Genomic DNA, 27,857 nt, shown 5'->3' with positions numbered 1-27,857 from the left:
AAAATGGGAACTTGTGAAAATTGAAAGATTTCTTTTAATCCACTTGTAGCAAATCGCTTCTTATTTATTCTTATTTAATGCTGTCGATCGACTGATTGCCCAGCGCGATGTCCAATGTTTCACGTATTTATTGACCGTCATTCTTACGAGACCAAAACGAATTAATGTAATATTTAATCAGAATCTGATCAAATAAATTTGATAATTAAAAAATTAAATCAACTTTTCATCTCAGACGAAATAACAGATTCGATTTTGTTGAAATGATAATTTAATTAAACAGCAAGATCGCTAATTAAATTAAAAATGATAATTTTCTATGAAAAACTAGATATCTATTTAATGAAACAAATGCGAGATAATCTTGAAGTTTCTATGTTATACAACAGTTTTAATAAAATTATAACCTAGATACTCGATGCGCATCGAGATAATAATAGTGCAATGATAAATTAACAGTTGGTGCAAGCTACAATTATCTATATCGACATTTGATGTTAATGAATAGTAGCAGAGAAAAGAATAGATATCCAACATCTGTATATCTGTCATTGTTGTTAATGTCAAAACTAAAATACTAACCAAAATAATCTCTTCATATTTTGATTTTATAAAAAGAAATAAACGTAATGCTATCAGCATCATTTTTTTCTACGATATCGTTCTCATCATGCAAGGTTTGTTACGATACCGTAATATAAATTATTTTATCTAATATCATTAATTCGGATATTTAAAAAAAATTTTCATAAACATTTTTATAATTTTAAAAATAGATCGTAGTTAAAAGTATTTTTTTTTTAGGTTTAGCTAATCCATATTTCGAACTGAAATCGTTGTGAGATCGTCGCGGAACGAGAAACATATATAAGAGAACGATCATTTTTTTTAAATCCAAGAAAACTATCGCATATTTAGCTCGAAATGGAAACGGTGAAATATTATGCCAGATTCATAGATCCTCACTGGACAATTGTAGTGGCGACAGGATTGTACACACATCTTCGACAAATTTGCATAATCGGGCTATGTTTCGAGAAGGAAGATATTCTGCCTTTCGATCCGTCATATGCTTCGGTACTTTTTGTTTTCTCGGTTTTATGTTTGTTAGCGGAATACAGATTGTGGCCTGTAACTCTCAAAGATCCACCGATTCAGTTGCTATATATTTATGAAGTAAGTCCTGGAGTGTTGCTATTTATCGCTTTAGAGTCAATTTAAATAGGAAGTGAAAGATTGTATTTTTATGCGATGTTTCTTAATAAAAAGAATAAAATTATTAATATAAAAAAATAAATTATATTTAAAACGTAATTTTGTGCAATTAAAGTAAAATATTAAAATAAAATATTAAAATAAAATATTAAAATATTAAAATATTAAAAAAATAAAATGTTAAAATTAATTAATATCTTTGAATGATAAAAAAAATAATTTTGGGCTATCTAAAGTGTAATATTAATTGAAAGCTGGCTTTCTCATATAGATGTTGATAGCTGCATTGAGTACCAATTTAGCAATTCGTATGGTATGGATACCAATGATGCACGTAATTTTCTGTCTGACTCAAGAATCTAGTAGATGGGTACGCAGCATCCAGATACAATACTCTATAATATTCTTAAATTATGATTTTTAATTTCTTCTCAATCATTTCATTCTTATATAATTTTTTTTTAAATTGTCAATCACAACATAATTGATCCCTTTCAATGAGATTTCACTGTTTAAACTTCTGTAATTGAAATCACACTTTATCAGTGATAATACATTATTTTATTTAAGAGAATACGCATTTTGTTTAGTTAATTTGGTTGAATTCCACGATGGGTCTGGATACCTACTCTTGGTTATATTTAATCGCGGATTATATGGCTACAGAAAGCGCAGCGACGTATATGGCATTTTGCATGTCGTTATTATCCTTCGTATGGATGCTGGATGCCACCGAGTCCCTGGATACATTTCTGGATACGTGGATCAAGTAGTGAATCCTGACAACTTCAAAATCTTATCCGCAAAATTGTCACTGACATGTAATAAAATTACAATGCAACTTTTTTTTAATATGCAACTTCTCGTCTTAATGAAAAGAAATTGTTTCTCGAGATATTTTAAATCTTACGAGATATTTAAATCTTACTATAATATTTAAAAAAATAGCTTATTTATTTTATTAGAATTTATCAACAAAAAGCTTCATTTACATTTTATTATTTGAGAAATAAAAGATATAGAGTGCATTATAAATTCCACGATATTGTCTAATCTAATTTCTCTTGTTCTCTGGAAGACATTTAAAATTCATGAATGTTGCAAAACGTCGCAAACCTAAAAGCAAGAGGATTACATTCAGCAATCCTGAAGTGACCCAATCAATCTTTTATCAAGTTTATCGAATGAATTCATTTACGGCAAATCACGGAAGTTAGAACTTCTACTAATTCGTTACATTTTTATTGTTTACATGCTTGTATTTAATAAATATTTATTTGTAAATTTTCTTAAATTATTATCTTCGTCATTATCTACATTGCATAAGTATAAGAATAAATCATATTTGTCTATATTTTATCGATTTAATCTTAAACCACACAAATCAGAACTTATAGAAATTATATTAGCAATTTTTAAAGCGATATGATTTTATATGATTTTATATTTTATATTCTCTCTATTATAATTTAGCGATGCTTTATATGTGTGCAAATATATAAACATTCTTTTTAATTTTGAGGGATTTTTGGTTTGAAAAGCTTTATATTCGATGTTCCAATCTAATGAATTGGAAATTACAAAGCTGACTTCATATCATAAATGCCATTGAAAAATATTTGCTTTCTTCTGGAAACCAATATAATTCCTAAATTAAATCCGAATGGCTAAAGTACGATTATTTGATATATCTTTACAATATGGTACGATTACTTTATACAATATGGGCATTGATGCTCAACAGCTTAAATATATCGATATTTCCAACGTGTTTCGCTAATGCTATGGAAGACGAATACGGTCCTCTAATAGCAAGTCCACCGGTTACCAAATTTTTAATTTTAACAAGTGTCTATGTTATCGTCGTCAATTCCACAATATTTCCGCAATCTTTTCGACCACCAAAACCTATCTTTATGTGTTTGTACGAGGTTAGTGTGATGATGAGAACGCTATTTCATTAGCCTTGTTTATAATTTTAAATTTTTATCTTTTTATGCATTTTCAATTGCAGTTTCTAGTAACAGCATTCTTTTTGGAATTTGCAATCGCCTGTGTGTGGACACCGATAGACGTACTCGTCTTAAGCACGTTGCCAAAGAATATTTGTCATGTAACGTAATGATGTCTGCTCTATCCTTTTTATTTTAATTTTAATATATTATTTCATTAACAAAACAATTCTTGATGATAAAAATATTTGCTGCAAATTACAGTGCTTTTAATCATACATTTGTATGTATAAAAATTTTAATTGAATTTTTGTAACTTAATTCATGCAAAAATTTATACTGAAACTTAATTCGAGCAGACGCTTAGTCGATTGGGATTAGAAAATGCAGCCAAAATATTGAATGCGTACAAATCATCCATGACGATTTTTACAAATGGAATAGCAACAACGATTCTTCTCACTACTCTTCATGTTACAAGAGCCATCGATTTCAAGGAGCTTACGTGAGTTTGATGGCGATTTCATTCTAAAAAATTTTCTGTTATCAGTGTTATAAATATTGTGAAATCTGAATCCTTTGCTTTTAAAATTATTAAATTAAATGTTGACACTTTTATTGAAAGTTGCTCTGAATTTTAATTTATATTATTCTCAAAAAATAGGTAGTTTGTATATGTAAATAAAATGTAATTTAATCATAAATTTAGGGATAATGGAATAATGTATCTCCTATCGCATTCGAAAACGAAATTGTGGCAACGTATACAGAGCGAACTTCCACAAGCTAAGAATAACAAAGAAATTAAGTGTCGTTGCAACAATCGCAGGAAAAACCGTGCAAATAATCAGCGCAGATGATGCTTTAATATTGTTAATTCTTATTATGAAAGGTGGAAATTCAAGGTTTTCTAAATCTAATATCACAGGAAATCTTCGATACACATGATTTTTGCAAATTACCACACAAAAAGGGATAATATAATTTGATCTAATAAAAATAAATTCGCTTTTCACAACATTATCATTCCATCAACTGTTTTTATGAAAAAGAAGGCATTTATTTCGTTCGAACTGAAGTGTAAAGTACAAATGGTATAGATAATATAGTGGTAATAATGTAATAATTATAATCGTTAATAAATATCAATTTAATTAATAATACAGTGTGTCCCAGTATATACTGCAGGTTATTAATATTAATATTATTATAATTATATATATATATATATATATATGGTAATTGTACTAATGGGATGTGTTCAGTGGCAGCGTTACGTTATGTAATAATATGTATATCTTACAGTGATCTCTCTTTTTATCGACCGACAGATAATGCCATCTTTTTTTCTTTTTTTTCTTTCGCTCTCGATCATTATTTATGCTTCGCTTTAAAAACTATGACATTGTGAAAGAACATCTTTCGTAGATATTAATAAATTATTTGAAATTATAAGGGTTTCGATTATTTTTCAAGTTTTTTAATTTTGCTTTTTAATTTTTTTTTTAATATTCGCGCAGTGTAAAATTTTAATTAATTAATTTTAATCTCATCAACTTTCTTCTTATATTGTCCGCAAATGTATCGATACACTTTGCATTTATTTCTTTTCTCGTACATCACAAATCTGAGAGAAAATTTAAAACAGAACAAGAAAACAGATTATATATTGTAGTATTTAATTTTTATTAAAATAATTTAATAATTTAAATTTTAAATAAATACTATATTTTTACAAGAAAAAAGATAAAAGCAACCATTTAGAGTCAGAGCGTATGATAAATTAATAAAAACGAGATGTTCTTTCTTGTTCTTTATGAGATGCAGTGAAGCGGTTCAATTCTTATGGTTTTTTCTCATCTCTATCTTTTTGAAATTGTGAACGGAATTCGGTTACATCAATTACGTGTACGAGTTTCACTCGCGCTCGGCCCTGTAGTACCCCGTTTACAAAGTATATCTTTGTGCACGATTAGGCAGTGCTTAGAGGAAGGGTTAAGGATATATAGGATGAGCGTACTCTTCTTCTGTTTAAATTCGTAAAGAATATAGATATCGAAAAGAGATAATATCAATTTCGATAAAATTTAATATAAAATGAGATCTTTCAAAAAATTCGATAAGTACGTATTTAGACGATAAATTTCCCTGTATTACATAAGGGAACATTCGAACTAATTCGCGCCTTCATTTACAATGCCAATTTTCTGGAATTATACGCACAATTCAAGCAAGCACAGAGACTAATCTAACGACGATAAATAACTTTGAGCCGAATCTTTTTATTATTAATTATATTAATCGCAATGAGATTGCATTTTGGAATGAATTTAAGGAACGTGTCGTTACTTTAATTTTTGCTTCCTTCTTTCTCAATTTTTTCCAATTAAATTATTTTTCTTTCGACTTTTCGCGTTTCTTTCGTCAACATCTTTTGTTAAAAGTACAAGTAAATTCAATCGATAGCGATCATAAAATCATATTTCTTTTTGCCCCGCCAGTTCTTTTTTCTGATTTATGGACTTCTTGAAAAATTCTTGTAAAAATTGTAACCGATATAACTTCGGCGATTTAAATGTTCAATGCCACAGAAATTTGACATGCCAATCGTCGACTTTTATGAATCATATAATGTTATATAATATATTATGTATACGCGATTTTTAAATTATTTAAGATTATTAAGAATATAATAAATTATTATAGATTTTTTGTGTGCATAGCAAAATTTATCGCATCAAATTTGAATTTATCATGACAGTGTGAAATCACTTAAGAATATATTATAAAGATATTTTAAAAAAAGGAGACATTGTAGAGATATCCAAAAAATATTAATTTTTCGCGCACGTATTTTAAATGTTTTCAAGATATCTCATAGATATCTTTGTAATATCGGCTTCAATCTTTGCATTTCTTCAAGCATACTTTGGAACTCTAGATTCCATCTCTTGCGTACATTCTCCGCTATCGTCGCGTTAAATGTATAGTTCTTTACGAAATTTTTAAAATCAAAATTCGAGGTGTACGGGTCGAGCGAACGGAGGAGACTTCGAGTCTCGTCGACGTACAGGTACGCAATTAATCACTGTCATATTAAACGAAAAGGATCTTTCAGAACGTACAAAACTGCTTTATCAGTTTACATGTAAATTCAATTAAAACCTGCTTGGAACAATTTATTCCAAACAGAATCCGAGTAAATTGACATTTAACGATCGAAAAATTTTTCTTAGATTAAGATCCATTATTTTGAATTGTATGTTTAATTAAATAAAAGGACAAGAATTTATCTTTATCTTGATCCTCGATTGATCGTCGAACGAGCAATCAATTGCATCTCATCGACGTCTTCACTCATATAATCAGGCTGTCTTTTCTTTTTTTTTTGCCACTGCACACACGCAACGCGCACTTGCGCGCTACTCAATACAGTTACTCAACGATAATTCTTTCGTCCTTCAATAATAATCCCCATTCAAATACTGTCTCTGCTTAGAATCTACTTTACGGGATCGAGCACATGACAAGGAATGGATAGACTAAAAAGATCTAGGATGAACGGTGGGCTTCGATGAATCGGACATACGGGCACCGAGAGATCATGACAATTCTTAAAATAATAAACACTGTATACATGTATAAAAGTCTTAAAATGTAAGATTAAATTAATTAAAATTTAATATATAGAAAAATTTTCGGCGATTTCTTTAAAATTTCTCAAAAATAAGTTATTTGCCTTGAAAAATAAATGTAAATAAACCTTTTCATCAATTTTCATGCATTGAGATACATCTCTCTTCTCTATTCGCGATATTCCTTCTTTATGCAATCGAATTTTATGAATCAAGTAGCTCAAAGTGACAAATTTTAAATGCGTGAAACTAAAACTGTATCTATTGCTAGTGAACTTATTGCTCGCAGTAGAATTATTGCCATATTATAACGCGATGGTAAATTTACATCTCGGACATTCGTTGTAGTTCGAAAAAAATCTATTTCTATATCGAAATTCTATCATTAAGCCATCATCATCTTTGCGTAATCTACTCAATTTAGGAACAAAGAAATTGGGAATTGCAACAATTCTTTCATACAAGTTGCCCTTGAAACTGATTATCAGTCAGACAATATCAAATGTCTAAAAAAATTTCCTCTTGCTTCATCAGAGCTCGATGCTCGCAGTCCTCGGGAGCAACGATTGTACGCGGGACGTGTGTTTAGATAGGTGGTAGGATGTAGACATACGCAACTTAATATCACAAATTCGTTGAGAAACCATACGCAAACACGATCATTGGTAGGACAGTTATACAGCGTTGCGCAGAATATTGCGCGCGCCGGCACACTCATACACATGTTAATTACAATATTCGTACAAGTGCTTACGACGTACATCTTTTATAACGCCATCTCTCTCTAACTGGTAAATTGACTATTAATAAATTCCCGTTGAGAATTTTACAGGTTTCAGTCGGGGCTCGGTGCGTGGAAAGTTCCTTTCCGCGAAAGGCGCGACGACATAATCAAGCGTGCACGAGGATCTCATCAAGTCTCTTATGAATCTCTTTCTTAGGTCGGTTGTTTTACTTTTATTCTCGGCGCACAATCGATTCTTCTAATTTTGTCGAGATAAAAAAATCTAAAGTATCCTCCTTATTCATTAATTAATTCACTCGATCCGATTTAAAATTCATATTGCCAGTTTTTTCCTTTATTTTTTTATACATTAATTTTTATCTTTTCCTAAACTACACACAATTTTCGAAGTAAAAAAAAAGAAAATTTTCAATAATTTACTTTATAATTTTAATGTACAAATGTGTTATCTTTCTGGAAATCGTCCCTATGGAAAAGTGTTCAGGAAATCCAATCTACATCGAAACAATGCATCATCGAATCATTTGAGATGACTAGAATCTGAAATTCCACATTTCTTTCTCTCCTCGTGCACGCATATTTAATATACCCCGTCGTGCTGTGTTTTTGCACTCCGAATTCTCCTATATCTCCCCTCTCTTCGATGACGTAAAATAAATATTAAAAACTATTTCGAGATATATCAACGTGAGCATAGTTTAGCGGATGTATATCATCTCATTTCTCGTGTTGTCTGTATGTTCGTACGTGTCCTCTGTCTGTATGTATAATATATATTTTATTTATATTTATATTTATATATATTTATATATATTTGTATTTATACTTAGACTTTTTATGTCCGCTATATTAAAATTATAATAATTACATTACGCGCACGATAAACGTGCTTTCTCTCTGTCAACGCAAGTTTCTCTTCCCTCTCTTCTTGGACTTTCTCATTAATCATTCTCTCTTTTTTTCGCTTCGTGCGTTCTTCTATATATATATATAAATATTTATAATATATATATATTATAATATTTAATATAATACTATCACTAATGAGGATGGCGATGACGATGACGATGACGACAATGAGCCGATGTCGCGACAACTAATGATACCTTAACGTTAATCCCTATTATAGCAGACTATCTACGGTAGGATCGTCCGTCACGAACGAGAGTGCACTGCTTTTAGAACTCCTCCGCGTTCAGGACAATGAAATGTACTCATTAAGGATCGAGGTCCTGCGAAACTCGTGCAGAAGAACGAAGAAATAAAAAATTTATGCGACGAGAGCCGTCGTCGACGAATCATGACACGCCGAGAGAACGATATCGTGTTAACGTGTTATGTGTCTGTGTCTATGTATGTGTATGTGTATGTGTGTGAGAGAATGCCCTTGATTAACACATTTAACGCGTTCGCCCGCATCGCGACGATAAATAAATAAATAAACGATTCCGGTTACGCGAGGACGACACGCTGATCTAAGATCCAACACTGATGACAACAACGCGATATACACCTACACGTATATATGTATTTAGTGTACGCGGGGGAGTAATTTGCCCCGATGGTGACCGATGAGTGAGGGAGTGATGCAATGAGGAGGAGGGGAGGGGGAATCCGTTAGAAAAAGTCTCGTCGCGCAATATCTTTGGATATTTCACTACGTTTTACGTTACATAACGTACTATACAGATAGGTATGCTGCGACGTTTTTCTCTCCGCCTTTTTATTAACCATCTCTACCATTAATCATCCAGCATTATTGCAACCTTCGTTTTCGATCCCGAGTATATATATGTATATGTGCGTGTGTTGTGTATATTTTTGTGCACGCACCGCGGATGACATTACGGATGACGTAACGTTTAACGTCATAGTACTTTCACTAACCGCACAACTATGAGAATGTTACCGCTTCACATTCGTCGAGAATTTATCATTCTCGACGAGGGATGCGGATATCTCTCGGGATCCTCCGAATGTTCGTGATAGATTCCTGACCATCCGACGTGACAGATCAGGTCGCCTTGATCAAGATCGCACGAGCACTCATTCGGATGATATGGATCGCGTGACTCGGTGTGGTATGATGTAGAGACTCGGCTGTACTTTTGGACGCTAACTTAATCCTCTTCTTCACTCTCCTCCGCAGGACCATACATGTCGGCCAGTTTGTCGAATCTCGGACCCCAGGCGCCTAGATACTCGTATTCGTGTTGCTCATCATCTGTACCTGTATTTATATCAATTTATTTGTTGTGAATGCAACAAAAAAATTAAAATTTTTAAGAATGCGAAACAAAGGGCAAGAATCTTTTAAAGTGACTTTTATAAAATGCTTAAAATGAATATTTAAAAAATTCTCTTCTTTACATACCGGATGCTAATGATTCCAGAGAACCTGCGGTACTTCCGCCACCCTCGTAAGCGTAATTCCGCAAGTCGTCAAAGGGCGGTGCATTCGGGTCACTGTCTGCCCTCTTCTTGTGATCCTCGATAAAAATGCCGACATTCGGCTCCGGTCCAAGTGGATCTAAAGAAATGAGATACTCTTATCGATTATCAGTTCTCATAAGTTATTTCATTTCACAAGCAATAAAAGGTACACGTACAGGCTACTTTACACGGAGGTATCTTGCCGCCCATTTCCGGAATCGGGCCACCAATCGGGATCTGTAAGGGCGTGATATCAAATGCGGTCATGTCGTCCTCTCCGCCACCCTCGTCATCATAGTTGATAATATTCTCCCTCACGTCGTCGTCTGGACCTGGATACTTTATGTGAGCTTCTCGTCTTCTATTGTAAACGACGAATACCAACACGAGAACTGAAATATCGACAAAATAATTCGTATTATTAAAGTTGAACGAGTAAAAAAATTCACTTTATCAATTTCAAAGTAATACTTCTCTTTTAATTCAAGGAGTTCAAGTAAGTGCAAAGTGTAACAAAGTCCATTGCGGAAATTAAATTTACGATGTTATAATGTGCAAAGCAGGTATCAGTCTTGTCAGTTGAAACATGTTTTTAAACGAAAGCTCATTAAATAGACTTTTAAAAATGCAGTTTTTATAAGCACAAAAATTAAAGCAGTTTTCAAGTGCAAAAAGAAAATAGTATAGAAGGAATAAAATAAAAAAATATAAGCTTTCGTAATATAACTTTTTATTTTTCAATCAATCCGGCTGTATATGTGCCGCAAATATGAGAACTGAAACATAATTGGACGTGATCAAACATAAAATAAAAAAGAATTTTGCATATTTAAAACACATAAAATAATAAAAATATAAAAAGCATGTGTTAAGCTATGTATTTAGGGTTTAAAATATTCGATAATGAATTAGCTTGAATATACTAACCAAGAATAATCAAAAGACAAACAAGAATGGCCGCCAGCGCGCCCATACTAAGCTTGAGCGTTTGACCTTCTTGCACCAATTCGCAGTTTTCGCCCCAGAAACCATCAGGACAGATGCATCGATATCGGAATCGCGGATCCTGATTGATGCATCTGCCACCGTTCAGGCAGGGATAGTCGATACACTCGTTCTTATCCATGCATCCTTTGTTATCTGGCGATGGAATCCTTCCTTCTCCGCAACTTTGCGAGGAAAAAACGAAATATAATGTATTAATTGTTCCAAAAATAAAAGAATAGGATAAATAATACATACGTGCAGTCATATTCGTTCCAAAGATCGATGCATTCGAAAGGATCTTGACAAATGACATTGGCGCACGGTTTATTCGATGGACAATTTCTTTCCAAGTTTCGCGCCATCGTTGCCTGACCCCATTGAGTACCGTTCATAGCGGGAGGTAGTGGAAGATGTTTTCCTTCTAATCTTATATCGTCCAAGCAACCTAAAATTTTTATTAAACAATTGTATACAATTAATATTTACAAATTTCATTGATTAAAAAATCGAGATATATAGATATTTATTAAGAAAGTCGAGATATATATAGATGTATATAGATATTTATTAAATTTTTCATGAGATGCATATTTATAATTACTTTTTCGTAAAGTGACACAAATTACCTTTTTGATAATCTGCGTAAACCTCAAAAGTACGGACGCCAGTATATTCTGCCTTGCCACCGGCATAGACACCTTCCTGCTTGTCTACCAGGAGCCACTGATGTCCTTCAAAGGAGAAGGTTTCGTTGAATCTTCGTCCTTCGCCACCGTCCAGTTCCAGGGTCGCTGCAGATCCGTATCTCGATACTCTGACCGTGTGCCATTGTCCATCATCAACGGCTATCGCCGAAAGCCAGATATCACGCTCCTCTGTTCTAAGACTGTTCAGATTATACCTGAAGTGCAGTCTGCTGTCTTTAATCTAGAATTATAAAGACAGACATTTCAGTTATTTCCATTCTTTCTTCTCTAACGAGTCTAATTTATCTGAAAATTACGATAAATACATACATAAATAAATATATATATTTAAATAATTTAAATAAAAATAAATAATTTGGATTAAAATCATAAATTACGTAAAAATCGAAAAGAAATTGTAAACAAGAATATTTTTTAAATATTAAAATACGTCGCACACACTCACTTCTAAAATAGCGTATTCCCTGTTGTGTTGATCGCTTACTCTGAAGAGTTCACCGTGAATCTCGCGAGTGCGGAATCTCAATTGCATCTGAGTAGAGTATTTATCCGGCTCGAAGGACAACGCATACTTGACGTAACTCTGTGGCTTGAAGGTGGTCGGAATCGTCGGTGTCATGCATCCGGGACCAGTCCAGCCGGGATTGCATTGGCACCTCGCTTCGGTAAAGCTGCCCACACAGGTACCGTGCTCCCAACAGCGGAATGTCGCTTCTTGATTATTGCAGATCTCCTCTGTTTGCGGGCAACCGGCGACACTGTTTCGCGACAGACCTGGATGAGCGAGATCGTACAGTTTGCTGTTGTGGAAGAGGTTTTTAATGCAGCCATCAAAGCCCTTGCCGACTGGCATATATTTCCATTTGTAGTGCGACGGATCGAATTGTTCCACATAAAGACCGCCGATCTGCAATGGCGCGTTCACGTTTAGATATTCATTGAACGGCGGCACAGTTCCCGTAGCTTGGCAACTGGTATCGTTGAATTCCGGCGGGCTTCCATCCTCCAGTTCGGATATATCCGCGGATTTGCAGTAATCGATGATGAGTTTCACAGTCTGCAAAATATAAAACTCGCATTTAAAGTCGCTTTAAATTTATGAAGACAAATCGCAAAAAGCTATGACAATATTTATTTTACCTCTGTATTCCAGAAAATATCAAGCCGATGCCATTCGCCGTCGTCTAAAGTTTTCTTTGGTTTCACCTTCAATTCTAAAGTGCCGGATCCAAAATCGATCAGCAGTCTCGGTATACCGCGTTCCAATTCGACCGAAATAAAATCTGTTGATATAAAAAAAGATTATTGAAACATCATTAATTGTATAATTGGTCATGTAAAAGAATATGAAAATCTTACCGGAAACCATTATTTCGTCGACTTCGGGAGGAACGATCGGACCATTGTATAATAATAATCCGTCGGACTTTCTCGTAATAAATTCGAAACTCAAGTGACTGTTATCGCACATCTCTAAAGCGGGATACCATGCCCAACCATTGCCTCGAAAACTTCTGGCCGTTTGTTGACATCTCGGACCATTGTAACCAGATGGACATTGACATCTAAAAAAAAATAGTAAAGAAAAACCCATAAGCTATTGTGGTAATCAAAGAAATTGACAATAAAATAAAAATTATTTAAAAAATTTTTTGTAATCCAATATATATTGTTTGAATTATTACTACCTTCTTAATTCAAAATTCATATAAATGAATATAATTTTGATAAATAAAATTTGCTTTATTTTTACTTACGATAATCCAAACCGATCTTCTACGCAGCGTCCGCCATTGTAACAAGGACTGTTCCTGCAGGACTCTCCCTTACTGAAGTTTCGCGCTCCACAAGTACACTCGGCTATCACATCTACGCGTACGCCGACAAGAGCAGTCCTGTTCGCGTTCACCATGTATGGTAGGTTGCTAATATCAAGGGTGTTCGTGCAACTACCTTCACACATCTCGTTTTCATAGTAACATTCGTCGATGCCGACCATAGTTATATTAATACCCACGTCTTTCTCAATCTGTTAAAAATAATCAAATAATCAGCATCGTTTAAGAACTTATTTGAAATTTTTTCTTTACAAACAACCTCACAAATGATATTTACCTCTTCACGATGCATAAGCACAATGCCATTAAGCCTGACTGGTTTATAATACAGTGAACCATGTGCAGCGAATCTAACATCTGTCAATGGTGGATGTACTCTTCTTAATTGGACACTGAATACATCTACGTTATCCCTGTCTATGTTCAACAGCTGCGACAACTTATCCCTAAATAGATCCGCTTTGCTACGCGACAGAGTTTGATTCTGAAAATTAAAAAAATATTATATATTATCTCTTTCCATTGATTAAAATAAATTCAAAGAGAAATTTTTTGCTTAAAAGTTAAATTTAATAAAAAATTTTTATTAGTAATATATTAATAGCTTTTGTTTATTAATATTTTTTAATAATATTTATTTATATAATTTATTTAGATTTAAAACTCTTACCTGATAATTCCAAACACGAATAAAATCTTCGTCCGTTATTCCGGATATTCGAACCGAGCCTGAATTTAATACTGCTTCGTGCGGAATACTCTTTACGGTGACAGTTACGTTCGCGGGTACATCTGTCTGCGTGTGTTTTCGATCATAGACCTTAAATCGTAGATGATATTTGCCGTCATGTGTGCCGGATTTCATGTAAATCATTCCTGTATCTTCATCAAGTCTGAACTGTGCGTGCTCCAATCCTTCCCAATAAAATTTCTTGTCTGGCAAATCCCAGTCGTCCAGATCGTACACATAGACCCTACCTATTTCGGTATCCGGCGATTGTCCCTGAAAATTAATTATGAATTATGGATTATTTATTATATCAAGAAATCACAATAAATACAGTTAAAGTTTACAATTAAAATCTGAATATAATTTAGTGTAAATACATACTGCATAATTATATACAAAGATTTCCTTGGAACCAGGTTGCATTTTATTATCATTAACATCTCCTATAATAACTGTCAAAGTACTGGTCCCAGACATAGAAGGATTTCCAGAATCCTTGATGACAATGGGGATTAAAAATTCCTTTTGTTGTTCTCTGTCAAAAGATCGTAAAGATGATACTACAGCCATTCCATCTCCATTAGCTCCCTCTGCAAAATAAGAAAAGTATGAATGATGTGTTATTTTATTTTATTTTAATTAAAATGTTTTATCCTATAAAAAGAAAACTAATATAGTCTTAAAAAGAATTAAGATTAAAATTATTCGAGAAAATTTCTATAAAATAATTTGTAATAAATAATAAATTGTAATAAATAATAATAAATAATATAATTGGTTAATCAAACTTACTGTTATCACTTTCAACTTTGAAACTAGCTCTGATAACATCGTTTGCGTTAGGATCCATCCTGAAAGTGAAGGGAGGGCCATTGCTTCTCGATCGATCATCGTCATCAGTAGCGAGAATCTCAACGACCTTTTTCGTTTGTGCATACTCTGGTAAGACTGGTCGATAGTCTTTGAGGAATCTCGGTGGATTGTCATTAATATCTTGTACAACGACTGTCAAGGTGGCTGTCGCGGTCTTAGGTGGTATTCCATCATCAATTGCCAAAATTTTAACCTAAAGCAGCAAATGTTTTATTTTTATTTTTAATTTTTATTATGATCTTTTGACAATAAATTAAATGGAATAATTTATAACAATCTGTTAATTCGTATTGACATCTTATAATCTACCTGATGTCGAGGAGTTTCTTCGCGATCAAGACTTCTCTGTATTGATACGGTGCCATTTTCGTTGATGAAGAATTGCCTCTTTCGGTCGGAGCTTCTATCGATAGAATAAGAGACCTTGCTCTTTCCACCTTGATCTGGATCAGTGGCTTTGAACGTTTCCAGGCTACTACCTATGCGGGCGTTTTCCGGAACAGTAGTCTCGATATTGGCTTTCTCGAACTGCGGTTGATTGTCGTTGATATCTCGCAATTTTACAACTACCCAAGAATAGGCCACATGGTATTTGTCGTTATCGTTGTCTTCGCCCTAAAAAAGTATTTGTTGATTAGCTTAAAAATCATATTTATAAAAATTTATATTCAACATTTTTCCGTAATTTAAAAGAAGTTTTTTTAAAAAATTTTATAATTTTAACTAGAAAAATTGTTTTTTAAAAGAAGAAAGAGAGAGAGAGAGATTTAATTAAAATTATACTATAGATAAAAATTCTTTACATATATCCTAATCTCTCAATTTTTTTTCTAAAATTTCATGTATATTCTTTTAATCATATATATTTTTATATATCATTTCTTTCATCCATTTTATATATCCTTCCCTGATTACTCACTTTATCATTCACTTGTATCCTAAACCTAAAGCCGTTACTCTGCAGTTGGTCCTCATAGTCCAGCGATTGTACAATTTTCAACGATCCTGTGCCATCGTTGTTTCGTACCATGGTGAATTTATCGGCACCGTAACCGCTATTTTCGATTACCTGAAAGTCATAAATATTGAATTTTTAATCGTTCTGTTTTCTTTTCAGCTTTAAATGGAAAAAGGCGCTTTGACTGTATTATTTCAAATGGGAAAGTATCAAGAATAAATGCGATAAAACACTTTGCAAAATTACTAGAATGTTCTAACTGCTATTGTCTTTTAAATTATAATTGTATCTATTCTCGTTTAATTTTTTATCTGATTAAAAACGTTATATTGCAAACGCAAGAGATACCTTGTACTGGAATTTATTGGTTTCGTCTTCGTCGTGAACAGTAACAGTGAGTATCGGCATTTCCGGCAGATCTGGTCCTTCCGTCTCGTCCACTTCGGTAAACCACTCCTCTTTCGTAAACGCCGGTGGCATGTCGTTTATATCTTTTACTCGTATCGATGCCGTCCCGGTACCTGAGAGGAAAAGTATATGCGGTACACAATGCTCTCGATGGAATATCCCAGGAAACGTTTAAAATATGTAAAACGCGTCCGGAAATAGCCATTCTGTACACATGGCGGTGCAGACTTCTAACTTTTGCAGATGAATATTTGAAGCCAAAACGTGACTTGTAAAAGATACGCAAAACGTAATTAATGTTTTTATCTTGTTAAACAAATATAAAGCATAACAAGAAAATATAAAATGTAGAAATAACCAACTCCTTTTTACCTTCACGACTAATATTTTACTAAATAAAATTTGTCATGCTTGTATTATTAAATCTTTTTAGATATCGCTCAATAAAAATCTGAATGCGACATTATTAATGATTAATAATTGAGCTATTGGAATTATCAAGAGAAAATTCTACCTTTTAACCCCCCTCCATCCATTGCAACGACTTGTATAGAATAATCCGGTGTGCGTTCTCTGTCCAAGCAGCATACTGCAGTCTTGATTACACCAGTTTCCGGTTCAATTTCGAAAATGGGCGAGCCAGTCTCCTCCTCGATGACATTCTTTTCGATAGAATACATGAGTTTTGCATTTGTGCCTTCGTTTGGATCATCGTAATCCACGGCAGTCATCGTCATTACAACCATTCCTAATAAAAAAAAGTATCAAAAGCTATTAAATTTACATCCTTCTATTATTAAGAAAAAATTAAATTTTTAATAAATATATTCTAAAATATAATATTTGAATTGCCAGCTTATTAAGGATGAAATTCTATGTTTCTTAGATTTATTGCTATAATATATTACAATTATAACGGTGTGCAATCAACGTAACGTAGGGAAATACAACCGCGATCTCTAAACTATTTCAATTGACAGTTTCTCCACAAACCTGCGGTGCCGTTCTCAGTGACGTTGCCGAAGTAGACCCCTTGCGGGAATATTGGAGCGTTGTCATTGATGTCCTTGAGATTAACTTGAACGTCGGCATATCCCACGAGACCTTCCCCACCCTCGTCTTGAGCAAATACGGTGAATCGCCACTGTGCTCGGCCATTTGGTTGATCTCTGTCAAGCGGCTGCCGGGAGAAAAAAACCAAAGTCACATGAGGATCGTTTGAGAAGACAGTTAAACGTAGGATTCTCGACGAGGATGTTATATATTGACACAGTCTTTACCCGAAATTCAATACCATCTCGCGGAGTCGATATTTGAATTATTATTCCATCACGATATTGCACAGCGTCACACGTGCACAAACATGTACATTCTATAGTCATGGAAGAATTAATTTCCATGTCGACCAGATGTCAGATTACACCAGGTGTTTAAATATCAATTCAAATTGATCGTTAACCAAAGAGATCATTGAAAGGATCATTTTATCATTTTGTTTTAAATTTCAAATCAAACTTATTAAAACGAAATTCATTTCAGATTACTTAAAAAAATACTGTAGCATTAAAATGAAAAAATCTTTAAAAATTAATTCGATACAGCTGTTTAATTCTGTTGTATCTAATAATTACTAATGAAAAGAACACTGGTGTTATTTTTCTTCAATTTAACTTCTATCTATTGATTCTTGAGGATGTATAACGATGTAAAAAAATATATATAATAATTATATCTTGTATAAAGCAAAATTATTTTTATATAAATATAATAAATTGTTATATAAATATAATATTGTTAAATAAACATAAATGTTAGTAATATTAACATAATATTATTAATTGTTATTGCAAGGATTGTTGTTTCTATATAATATTCATTATAAGAAGAGATAACATCATGTATCAATAATAAGATAATATTAATCAAATAGGAAACAAACCTTCAGAACAAAGATTTCTCCAGTCGTACGGTTGATATCGAACTTGCTGTTAGCAGGATTCTCAGGATCGATACCTTGCCCAGTTAGGAAGTATACAATGTTCTGTGGTCTGTCTTTATCTCCGTCAGTCGCAGTTACCTGAGGATCAAATATTAATTGCAAATTTACCGTAAATGCGTTGTGGTCAACGGTAAATGTCCATTCAGAATACACAATTCGGAAGTTCGATGTTACATAAGGAGAGAGCAATTACCCCGAGTACGCGTTTCGGCAGAGTCCTGTCGTCCTCCTCAGTAATTTGGGTTCTGTAATTTGGACGCTCGAAGACGGGCGGGTTGTCGTTTACGTCCTTCACGTGAATTACAACCGTTGTGTAATTCTCCTTCAAGTTATCCGAAGCAGTAAGCCGAAGCTCGTACTACAGAAAAAACACAAATTTTACAATCAAGATATACCATCGGAATTTTTCTATATTTTACATTTTTTAAGTATTACACACGTATAATAAAATAATTAATCAAATCGTTAATATATTTTTATAATCACATTATATAGATTATTTTACGTTATTAAAAATTTATTTTAATATATAATGTATATAAATAAAATCACAAACTGTCTTTTCTATTATTTAAATAATTTAAAAAAAAAATATTTAATTATCTTTAAAAGAAGGGATTTCTAAAAAATGCAAAAAAAAAACTTATTGTTAGAAGCTTCTGTAACACGTGGCATTTTAAATAATTTCTGAATAAACAAAGACAGTTAGTAAAGTGGAATAAAAGCGTCCAGTCGACACGCTCGAATGACATTAATGGTGATACCAACCCTCTTCCTCGTCTCATAGTCCAACGCACCCGCGACGTAAATGGCGCCGGTCATGTTTTTCACGGCGAATGCACCGCCTATGTTCCCGCTCGTGATCTCGTATCGAATACGCGAGGCTGCGACAGAGAAAAAGGGAGGGTGCTTTTAATAAAAGCAAGTCGTGACTTCTCTTTTCTCTCCGACATTCCGCGTTGCAATCGAATGAATTTCGAGATAAAAGTTTTCGCTGCGAGCGAGTTTTATCGCGTAAGAAAGTTTGAACGATGCTGGTGCGGGGGTGTCGGCTTCGATCTCAACTTTGCTCGATACTATTCGTGATATATCCCACCGATAATTCAAACGTTTCATAATGATATAGACACGAGAGTCTAATAAAAAATTATATTCAGTAATTTTGATTTTAGATTTCCTTATATATTCAAATTTCATTCGGATTTTACCCCTTTTGGTAACAGAATTTAATTTCCAACATCATTAATAATCTCCGCATAATTTAAGTTACGTAGCATTATCTGTGTGATTTTCAGCTGAACCAATAAAAATGGAAGAGAAATAATGATGTACACATAAACAAATACATGGAGGAGAGAACGGTTTATTTATGCGAGACTTTAATTGCATACAGCATATCATCCCTCACGTGCTGTCATGTTAATGTGTTTACGTAATATTGACTGTGTACGCGGTTTAAAAAGAATAATTTGAATCAAATTTGTACATTTCTTGTGTGCTTATTATACATTGAGCAATACAGATATTAATTTCAGATGCATTATTTAAATTTATTAAACCATGAATACAATATTTTCAGCTACAAAATTGTGGATATTCATTTCACGATTTGTTTAACCGCATCCTTTTAAAAAGATCAAATATCGAAACAAATTAAATGCATCAGGGAACTTTGTTTAATTTATTTCAAAGCATATTGCGAACTTTCCGCGCTTACAATCCGCGTTTTACTACCGAGCTTAAATGCTTCAACCAAAATGAGAGCCGAAATTTCCATAATACACAAATGTAATTGTCAGTTTTAGACTATAAGTTGGAGAATAATAGAATAATTTAAATTTTCGGAAATGATAATCCTTGTATGAAATATGATAGTCGAGTCGGGAGCAAAGTGGTCTCGTGAAAACTTGCATCTCATCGCATTCAACTTGTCACCTAGTGATGAATGAAAAAGATCGCAATTCGAAATAATTTCCCTTCCGGAATTAATTAATTCGCATGTTTACATGTTTGCAATTAATTATGAATATTTAGGCAGATCGATTAAATAATATCTAAAACATGTAGGCAGAAATGCATATAATTACAAGAATATGAGGGCTATAAATTTCATTGTAATTTTAGCTGTCGTATAAAAAAATTAAAGCATGGTATGACAATTTTAATGCGGTAATATCATTAAAATAGCAAGTACTTACACTCGTCGTGATCTTTGGCGGTGACGGTGAGTACCGTGTGCTGAATGTCCTCATTTTCATCTACCTCAGCCTCGTAGAGGCCCTTGTCGAAATATGGGGGATTATCGTTCTTGTCGGCTATCCCTATGCGGATGAATTTCGTTACTGTAACAAAGAAATTTAGTAATTAGAGCGTTTCAACATATCAAAGGAATCGTATTGTGTCACAATCACTTAAGCTCAAAATATTTTTCTAACAATTAAATTTTGTAAAATTAATTATTGCTTGTAAATCTAAAAATTTCCGATTTGAAAGATGAAAAATAGCGAGATAACTCTTGCTTAAGATTATATTTTTAATAATTTATATTAATAATTATTATAATAATTTATTTAATAATTTATATTAATAATTTATAAATAATAATGAAAATATATATTTTTTGTAAAAAAAAAAATATTAATGAATTATCAATGCTAATATTAAGATCGTCAGATATATTTCGAGTTTATTCCCTTCGACGTTTTATATGGTATACGTTTTATATGGTAAATGCAATAAACAACTAAAAGCGTCTGCTTGGCAGTATCGAATGCAAAGTTCACATTGCGTGTTAGTCATATTTTTGAATTCCAAATAGGACCGGAAATATTCCACATATCCATACACATGCAAGTTTCATTGCTCTCAAGAAACTTGCAAGAGTTTCTGCAGAAGAATTAATTATACATTAAAATCTTGACTGAATAGCAAACTTTTTTATACGACATGATAAAACTCATTATGAAAAATAAAGTTTGTCTACAATTTTGTAAAAAGAATTATGGACTAAATAATTTTAAATCAAAATATTATTCACACAATTAATTAAACATTTTTTTCATTGTCGTGAATATCTCTAAATAGTAATAAATGATGCCGAGTATGATCGTGATTGCAGCGAGCTTAATCTCGCGAGGCGAATCTTGAGTAAAGTAAAGCTGACTGATAAATAATAAACGTATCGGCGAGATACATAATTAAAAAAGAGCTGTACTGAACGATGCAAAAGAGAGGATATTATCGCGGAGTTTCGAAACTCGCCCATCCTAACTTTATTCCACGCATTATATATTCTCGCGGTTTGGTCTTAATATACTTTGCGCTGAGGTACGGAACTTGAGCGATAAAGAATCCCGGACCGTTAATCATTTTTTCGCCCGGTTACAGAAATTTAAGATGGGCAATTACCGGTCGCCGATGGCAAGAAGGTTAAGTAGTTTCAGATAACGGCACTTCATTCCAGAAGTAGACATTTATTGATAGAACTAGGTTGCCCGTTAGGAGAAAAATGTATAATTACAGATGCTTCTTCTAGATTGGTACATTAAGCTCTTAACTACATTTTACGATGGCAAGCATCGATAAATTCCGCATAATTTTTACATCACCCGTAGCATAAATGAACACGTGGATTCGTCACTTCATCAACTCAAAGCGATGGCGCGTCCATTATGAAGAGATTAAAAATGAAATGTACGATTAATTACACGTTCGCTCTCGTTATTAAAAGTTTAGATAGAAGCCCGTATGATACACCACCGATTAATGAGCCGCGCGTCGAATTTATTTTAATTAATCGCCGAATCAATCGGATGGTATCGCGCTTTATCCGGCAAATTGTACATTCGCGCTTCGTCGTTCATTGTGTCGCGTTGACTAAAGCTGTTTAAAAGAGCACGCGGCGCAAATCGAGCGTGTATTTATTTAGCAACATCGGCGTTATGTACCGGAAATGTATGTACAATGAATTGGCGCATTAAGCGAATCTATTAAAATCTATTAAAATGTATTCCGCAAATTCCGCTCGCGTGACGTCAGTAATGTTGCCGAGACCGCGGCCAATTCGCCTCGAGTATCCCGCCCCAAGGATTCTCCTCTCTCCATCTTTGTCGAAACTCCGAGACCGTTTCCTTTCCTCGGCAAATACTCGGGTTGATTAAGTTAATCCAGACGCGCATCTCTTCCTCTCTCCCTCGCAAAGTACGATAGTTCAGAAATAGCGAGGGATACATGTAAATTTCTTAATACAAGCGTGTGTAGGTGCGTTGTATGAGTTTTGTTTAATTTAGTTAACGATTAATTATATCCAGGAAAGAATCTTCCTCTCTCTCTTCTTTAGTACAATTTATTTTTGATAGAAATTAGACGAAGTCATTTTGTAAATGTGTTTTTTTCATTCATCATCAGACGATGGCTGTTAAGTTTTTTGTATCCTTCACAAACACTGAATAATAAATTCATTTTTTCAACGAGGATTAATATTATTCGGGGGAAGCTTTTTTGTAAAAGATGCAAATATTCAATTGTCCGATTCGTTATAAAATTAACGATTAATTATATCCAGGAAAGATGCAAACATTCAATTATCTGATTCGTTATTTAATTAACGATTAATAATATATCCAGGAAAGAACCGTCCTCTCTCTTCTTTAGTACAATTTATTTTTGATCGGAATTAGATATGAAGTATTGTGCTTTTCATTCATCATCAGACAATAGTCGAGAAGTTAATCCTTCACAAATAATGAATAATAAATTCATTTTTTCAACGAGGATTAATATTATTCGAGGGGATCTTTTTTTGTAAAGTATGCAAATGTTCAATTATCTGATTCGTTATTTAATTAACGGTTAATTATATCCAGAAAAGAACCTTCCTCTCTCTTCTTTAGTACATTTTATTTTTGATAGGAATTAGATATGAAGTATTGTACTTTTTTTCATTCATCATCAGACAATGGCCGAGAAGTTGATCCTCACAAATAATGAATAATAAATTCATTTTCTCAACAAGAATTAATATTATTCGAGGGGATCTTTTTTTGTAAAGTACGCAAACATTCAATTATCCGATTCGTTATTTAATTTTAATGATACAATAACCAGAGAGCGAATCAATTGACAGCTACCGCGGTGCGTATCACCCAGGATATTTCTCCCTATGTTTGTCGAATAAATTGTACTTTACTCTATTTAAACAACACGGTTTCAAACAGAGAGAGAGAGAGAGAGAGAGAGAGAAGGAGAGTAGTCGGAAAACACTGTTGTAAATTACATGAATATGTAATATTATCGCGATACGCGAGCCGAGTTCGCATTAATCTAATTCTCCCTATGTAAATAAACTCGCAGAAACGGAAAGCAGTGCGTACGCTATCATCCATCGCGAGAGACCGTGCGCATCATCAATATGCGCAATTACACGTTGCTGCGAAATAGAGCGATCTGACGTGAGAAAATTTGTTATCGTCCCTCCCTCCAAGTGCCGTTAAACTTCCGCGCTCTCGCATCGATTATTAATCCGTCGATCGTTATTAAACCGTTGTCGTTACAAGAAATTTATCACGTCGTCCGTGACTAACGCGCAACCCGCGAAAAATAACCGCGGCTCATTTTCACCAAGATCGCCCCGCGATAATGGATTTAGGTAAGCGTGATTGATTCGCGAGCATGTTGCTGCCGACGTGGCCGGGATAAAGTTTTACACATACCGGACGCGTGCATGTGTTCCCTCCCCCCTCCCCCTTCCCGCGAAGGGGGAGGAGGGGGGCGCGCGGAGGCGTCGTGATAGATGAAATTTACGTAATGATAATTCATCATTGCGCTTATCGCGTTAAATGTGTTACCCGCTCTCCGGGTTGTACATCATTGTTAACGGGAATGTCAGAGTTTTCCTTCTAATAGATCGCATCGGCTTGATACACGATGCGCGATGCGTTCGCGTTTTACGCAAATCGCACTCGCGCACTAATGCGATACTAGATTAGCATAATCGAGACGGATCGCGATGCGAGGGAAAGTTGCGGAATTTATCTTCCTTGAGAGAGGAACGTTGATGGTACACAATTCCTGGAATTAACGAACGCACACGTAACTGTCCCCCGGTCTCTCTTTCCCTCGCGTGAACTTTCGAGTTTTATTCAAGCCGGTATACATCTTTATTTCACCGTGAAAGTTCGTCCTCAAAGTTTCCCCGAAGATTTCAACTTTTAATTAACACGCGCCAAATACCGAATTCAATGTTTCTTTCAAAATTCTTCGCGAGGAAATATCCATCCTTTTTGCGAGAAAGATAACCGGATGACTGCACTTAATAACTTAATGATTTTAGTAATTTTAATAATTATCAATTTTATACAAACTCGAATTAGATATGGTATGATTAAAATATTTAATTACAAATTATAAAAATATTTAATTACAAATAAAAAAAATTTCGGGTTGCTTTTAATCCGAGAGGATGATATAATCTATGCAATAGCAAAAATTTGTCATATCATAGATATGTATGCAGATAATGCACGCTTAGTAAATTATCTGCAAACAGTTTAACGCTACTAATGGATATTCCAATTAATTATTGATTTATTCATGGAATTAATGGCATTATATTAATGGAATTTGACACAATTATAAAACGATATATTAACTTATTAATCAATAAATAATCGCGCATTATCAAATTTATACTTATTTCAAATTTATTTATAACCAGACGTTTCGAAACTTTTCTCGCTAATGTCGCAAAAGATCGAGAGAAGTCCGCCTCTAAGTCGTAAAATAGCCAAAGTTCTGCCCTAACGAGAGGATTAAGTACCGTCGCGGTAAAAAACCCGACGCGAAAACGATCGGCGGGGCAATCGGCGATTTTCTCGAGTTCGGTGCATTTTGTGGCGCATCAAGATCCTCTCGCCGGGGGAAGCTACACCCAATGATGGCACACGACGGTCCCACGAAACGCGTTACTGGGCCACGGGGTAAGAAATCGATGAAGCCCCCACCTCTCCCTTCCACCCTTTCCCTCCCCATCCGTCCACCCTTTACGTCGCCCCGACGACGCCGAGAGGAACATTCGCTTCTTAGCCGCACCCTGCAACACTCGATTGGTTCCTATAAATACGAGCACCCTCGAGGCTTTTCGCCACTCTCGATCTCGCGAAGGGGGTGGCCCGTTAACGCCAAGACGGCTCCCTCGAGACGGTCTGTAGTGCGCTGGTGAATTAAGGCCCCCGACGACCTTTGCAGCGACATCACTTAGTATTACGTCTACGAGGAATTAGCCTCGATTAATTTCGAAATTTTGTTAACCTCAGATTACCATGATACGACTCCATATATCTGACGATGAGTTATATCGTGGTAGATGTAATTTCGAAACATTTATTAATGATGATTCACATTTGCTTTTGATTCTGTAATATTTAGTAAATAAGAGAAGTTGTATATTCTATTTATATTCGATATATGTTATATTTATATTCAATATAGTTTATATTTATATTCCATATATTTTATATTTATGTTATAATATGTTATATTTGTATTCATATTCTTTTATAACAATTAGCGAATTTAAATATTCAGACGCCGAATTTACATTATCATAATGATCTCTTGATTGATATTCTTAATATAATTATGATAAAATCTTTGAAAAAGCAATAATTCATTCAATTAATAAAATGAAATTATTAACATTAATTATATATATGATGAGATAAATATCTATTTCTTCATGTTTTTGTTTAGCAAAATATCATAACATCAGATTCATCAAAAGATCTTTTCATGAAACGTTTTAATGATTGATCTAGATTGATCTACCCTTGGTACTTCACGGTTTCGAAAAGAGACTTACGATGCACTTTTATCCGGTCGCCTCTTGATTGCTTTATGGTCCGTAATGCATTTTGTACCTTGTCAGTGTAATAAAGCGAATGGATTGACGATTTTATGCCAAGAGAGAGGAACGGATTACCGCCTCTAGCAAAATTTTATTATTGCTCGACTTGCTTTTTGTTTTATTAACAACATAATTGAATATGATGAATGACTAGTTGAAGATTATCGTTAGATATTATTCACATTTTTTCTCTGTAAACAAAAATATTTTTTTTTCATTTCCACAGCTATTAATCAAATCTTTTAAATTTCTATTGTTAACTTTATGTAGAAAGATATACAAAACTCGGCAATAAAATAATAAAATCATTATATTGAAATATATTTAAAATAACAAATTAAAAAAACATACTCTCCTCCTCTTTCTTCTTCCTTTTTTTAAGTGAATCCATTACGATAAAAAATGTACAAGAAAAATATGTAACTATTATGATAAGCTTAGATGTGTCAAATATAATTTAAATTTAAAGGCGATTTCATTCGTGAGGATTTCTTCTAGAGAAAGATGAGGCTTTTGATGTTATACTTTCCGATTGTGTTCAATTGAATTACCTTTCTACCGAAACCCTGAGGAACAGTTTCAACATCAATTAGCATAAATCCTAATTAATTCAATTCTCTGTTCTTCTTCTTCAACCAGACGGCAATTCGCCAGGATTTAACATTACGAATATTTCTTTTATTCCCGGAAGGAAATTTTTTTACTTGAATCTTTTCGAGCGCGATCGCGTTTACCGCTTCAACGATCTACAAAATGCGGGCGGATGGATGGGATTGGAAGCCGGCCAATTAATCGATTAACGCAAATTACAGTGTATGTACAGTCGAGAGAGATACCGCTGCAGAATTTTGCCGCAAATTTATAGTGATAGCACGCGCGATGCAAATTAATTATCCGGATGATCAACTCTCGCGTTGCGCGAAGTTTATACCATCGTGACTCCGGGGATAGAAAAAAAAATCGGTTCAAAACTTCGTTCTACGTAATTAGCGTAATTGCGATATGTCGCCGTCTCGTCGCTGACATAACCGCATTAATTCGCGTAATATCGAATGCGCGTGGGACTTTTCGTGGATATCGTTGGATATTCGTTTATTACGCTATAATAAAGACACAAAGAGAGCTAATCTGGAAATGAACGTAATCGATAATTAACGAAGTTGCTATTTAATCGCTGATAAAGCACCGCAGTGGCCATTTTCGAAAAGTTTCATAATTAAAGTCGGCCGCGTGGTTAACGTTAATATGTAATGCATTTTACTGATAATTTTCGAACTCCAAAATTTACAAAAAATAATCTAAGCCTATTATAGTCTATTTTTGATTAGTCATCTATAATTATCCTTCTTAAATTAATCCTTTACAATTTAATACGCACGCATCAAATGCATACGTAAATACGTATAAATAAAATCATCAAAAAATAAAATAATATTATTAATTATTATACGTAATATGTATTAATTATTATACA

At 33.8% G+C, this 27,857-nt stretch overlaps 3 protein-coding genes across 4 annotated transcripts in view; 2 read left to right on the top strand and 1 right to left on the bottom strand.

Annotated features, from left to right (window-relative positions):
* The first annotated feature begins 924 nt into the window (after window positions 1-924).
* On the top strand, window positions 925-1,988 carry LOC112639401. Its single transcript, XM_025413222.1, has 3 exons — window positions 925-1,176; window positions 1,487-1,585; window positions 1,806-1,988. Exons 1-3 carry the CDS (start codon window positions 925-927, stop codon window positions 1,986-1,988), a joined length of 534 nt encoding a protein of 177 aa, XP_025269007.1.
* Window positions 1,989-2,744: 756 nt separating this feature from the next.
* On the top strand, window positions 2,745-3,367 carry LOC112639402. Its single transcript, XM_025413224.1, has 2 exons — window positions 2,745-3,146; window positions 3,230-3,367. The coding sequence occupies exons 1-2, from the start codon at window positions 2,916-2,918 to the stop codon at window positions 3,335-3,337; spliced, it is 339 nt and encodes a 112-aa protein (XP_025269009.1). The 5' UTR covers window positions 2,745-2,915; the 3' UTR covers window positions 3,338-3,367.
* Window positions 3,368-6,547: 3,180 nt separating this feature from the next.
* LOC105254415 (neural-cadherin) overlaps window positions 6,548-27,857 on the bottom strand; it is a 90,329-nt gene continuing 69,019 nt past the window's right edge. For both annotated transcript variants that reach the window (XM_025413214.1, XM_011263084.3), the window contains exons 2-24: window positions 20,679-20,822; window positions 19,249-19,364; window positions 18,674-18,838; window positions 18,421-18,558; window positions 17,475-17,661; window positions 16,996-17,229; window positions 16,422-16,594; window positions 16,035-16,184; window positions 15,425-15,730; window positions 15,035-15,308; window positions 14,624-14,832; window positions 14,183-14,515; window positions 13,790-13,996; window positions 13,432-13,703; window positions 13,034-13,239; window positions 12,815-12,957; window positions 12,120-12,731; window positions 11,594-11,894; window positions 11,223-11,412; window positions 10,908-11,149; window positions 10,157-10,372; window positions 9,922-10,077; window positions 6,548-9,777 (exon numbers count right to left, since the gene is read on the bottom strand). In XM_025413214.1, coding sequence (XP_025268999.1) covers window positions 9,668-9,777; window positions 9,922-10,077; window positions 10,157-10,372; window positions 10,908-11,149; window positions 11,223-11,412; window positions 11,594-11,894; window positions 12,120-12,731; window positions 12,815-12,957; window positions 13,034-13,239; window positions 13,432-13,703; window positions 13,790-13,996; window positions 14,183-14,515; window positions 14,624-14,832; window positions 15,035-15,308; window positions 15,425-15,730; window positions 16,035-16,184; window positions 16,422-16,594; window positions 16,996-17,229; window positions 17,475-17,661; window positions 18,421-18,558; window positions 18,674-18,838; window positions 19,249-19,302 — 4,878 coding nt within the window. In that variant the 5' untranslated portion in view covers window positions 19,303-19,364; window positions 20,679-20,822 and the 3' untranslated portion in view covers window positions 6,548-9,667. The remainder of the gene's footprint in view (window positions 9,778-9,921; window positions 10,078-10,156; window positions 10,373-10,907; window positions 11,150-11,222; window positions 11,413-11,593; window positions 11,895-12,119; window positions 12,732-12,814; window positions 12,958-13,033; window positions 13,240-13,431; window positions 13,704-13,789; window positions 13,997-14,182; window positions 14,516-14,623; window positions 14,833-15,034; window positions 15,309-15,424; window positions 15,731-16,034; window positions 16,185-16,421; window positions 16,595-16,995; window positions 17,230-17,474; window positions 17,662-18,420; window positions 18,559-18,673; window positions 18,839-19,248; window positions 19,365-20,678; window positions 20,823-27,857) is intronic.

The sequence above is a fragment of the Camponotus floridanus genome, unplaced genomic scaffold (genome assembly GCF_003227725.1).
Source record: "Camponotus floridanus strain SB8 unplaced genomic scaffold, Cflo_v7.5 scaffold62, whole genome shotgun sequence".
NCBI lineage: Eukaryota > Metazoa > Arthropoda > Insecta > Hymenoptera > Formicidae > Camponotus > Camponotus floridanus.
This window is presented reverse-complemented; position numbering and strand designations above follow the sequence as displayed.

Excerpts from the sequence above, each read along its gene's own strand:
- LOC112639402 (XM_025413224.1), top strand. The coding sequence starts at position 2,916 with ATGGTACGATTACTTTATACAATATGGGCATTGATGCTCAACAGCTTA. Across the intron at positions 3,147-3,229 it reads TCTTTATGTGTTTGTACGAG|TTTCTAGTAACAGCATTCTT; the intron begins GTTAGTGTGATG and ends TTTCAATTGCAG.
- LOC112639401 (XM_025413222.1), top strand. The coding sequence starts at position 925 with ATGGAAACGGTGAAATATTATGCCAGATTCATAGATCCTCACTGGACA. Across the intron at positions 1,177-1,486 it reads AGTTGCTATATATTTATGAA|ATGTTGATAGCTGCATTGAG; the intron begins GTAAGTCCTGGA and ends TTTCTCATATAG. Across the intron at positions 1,586-1,805 it reads CTCAAGAATCTAGTAGATGG|TTAATTTGGTTGAATTCCAC; the intron begins GTACGCAGCATC and ends CATTTTGTTTAG.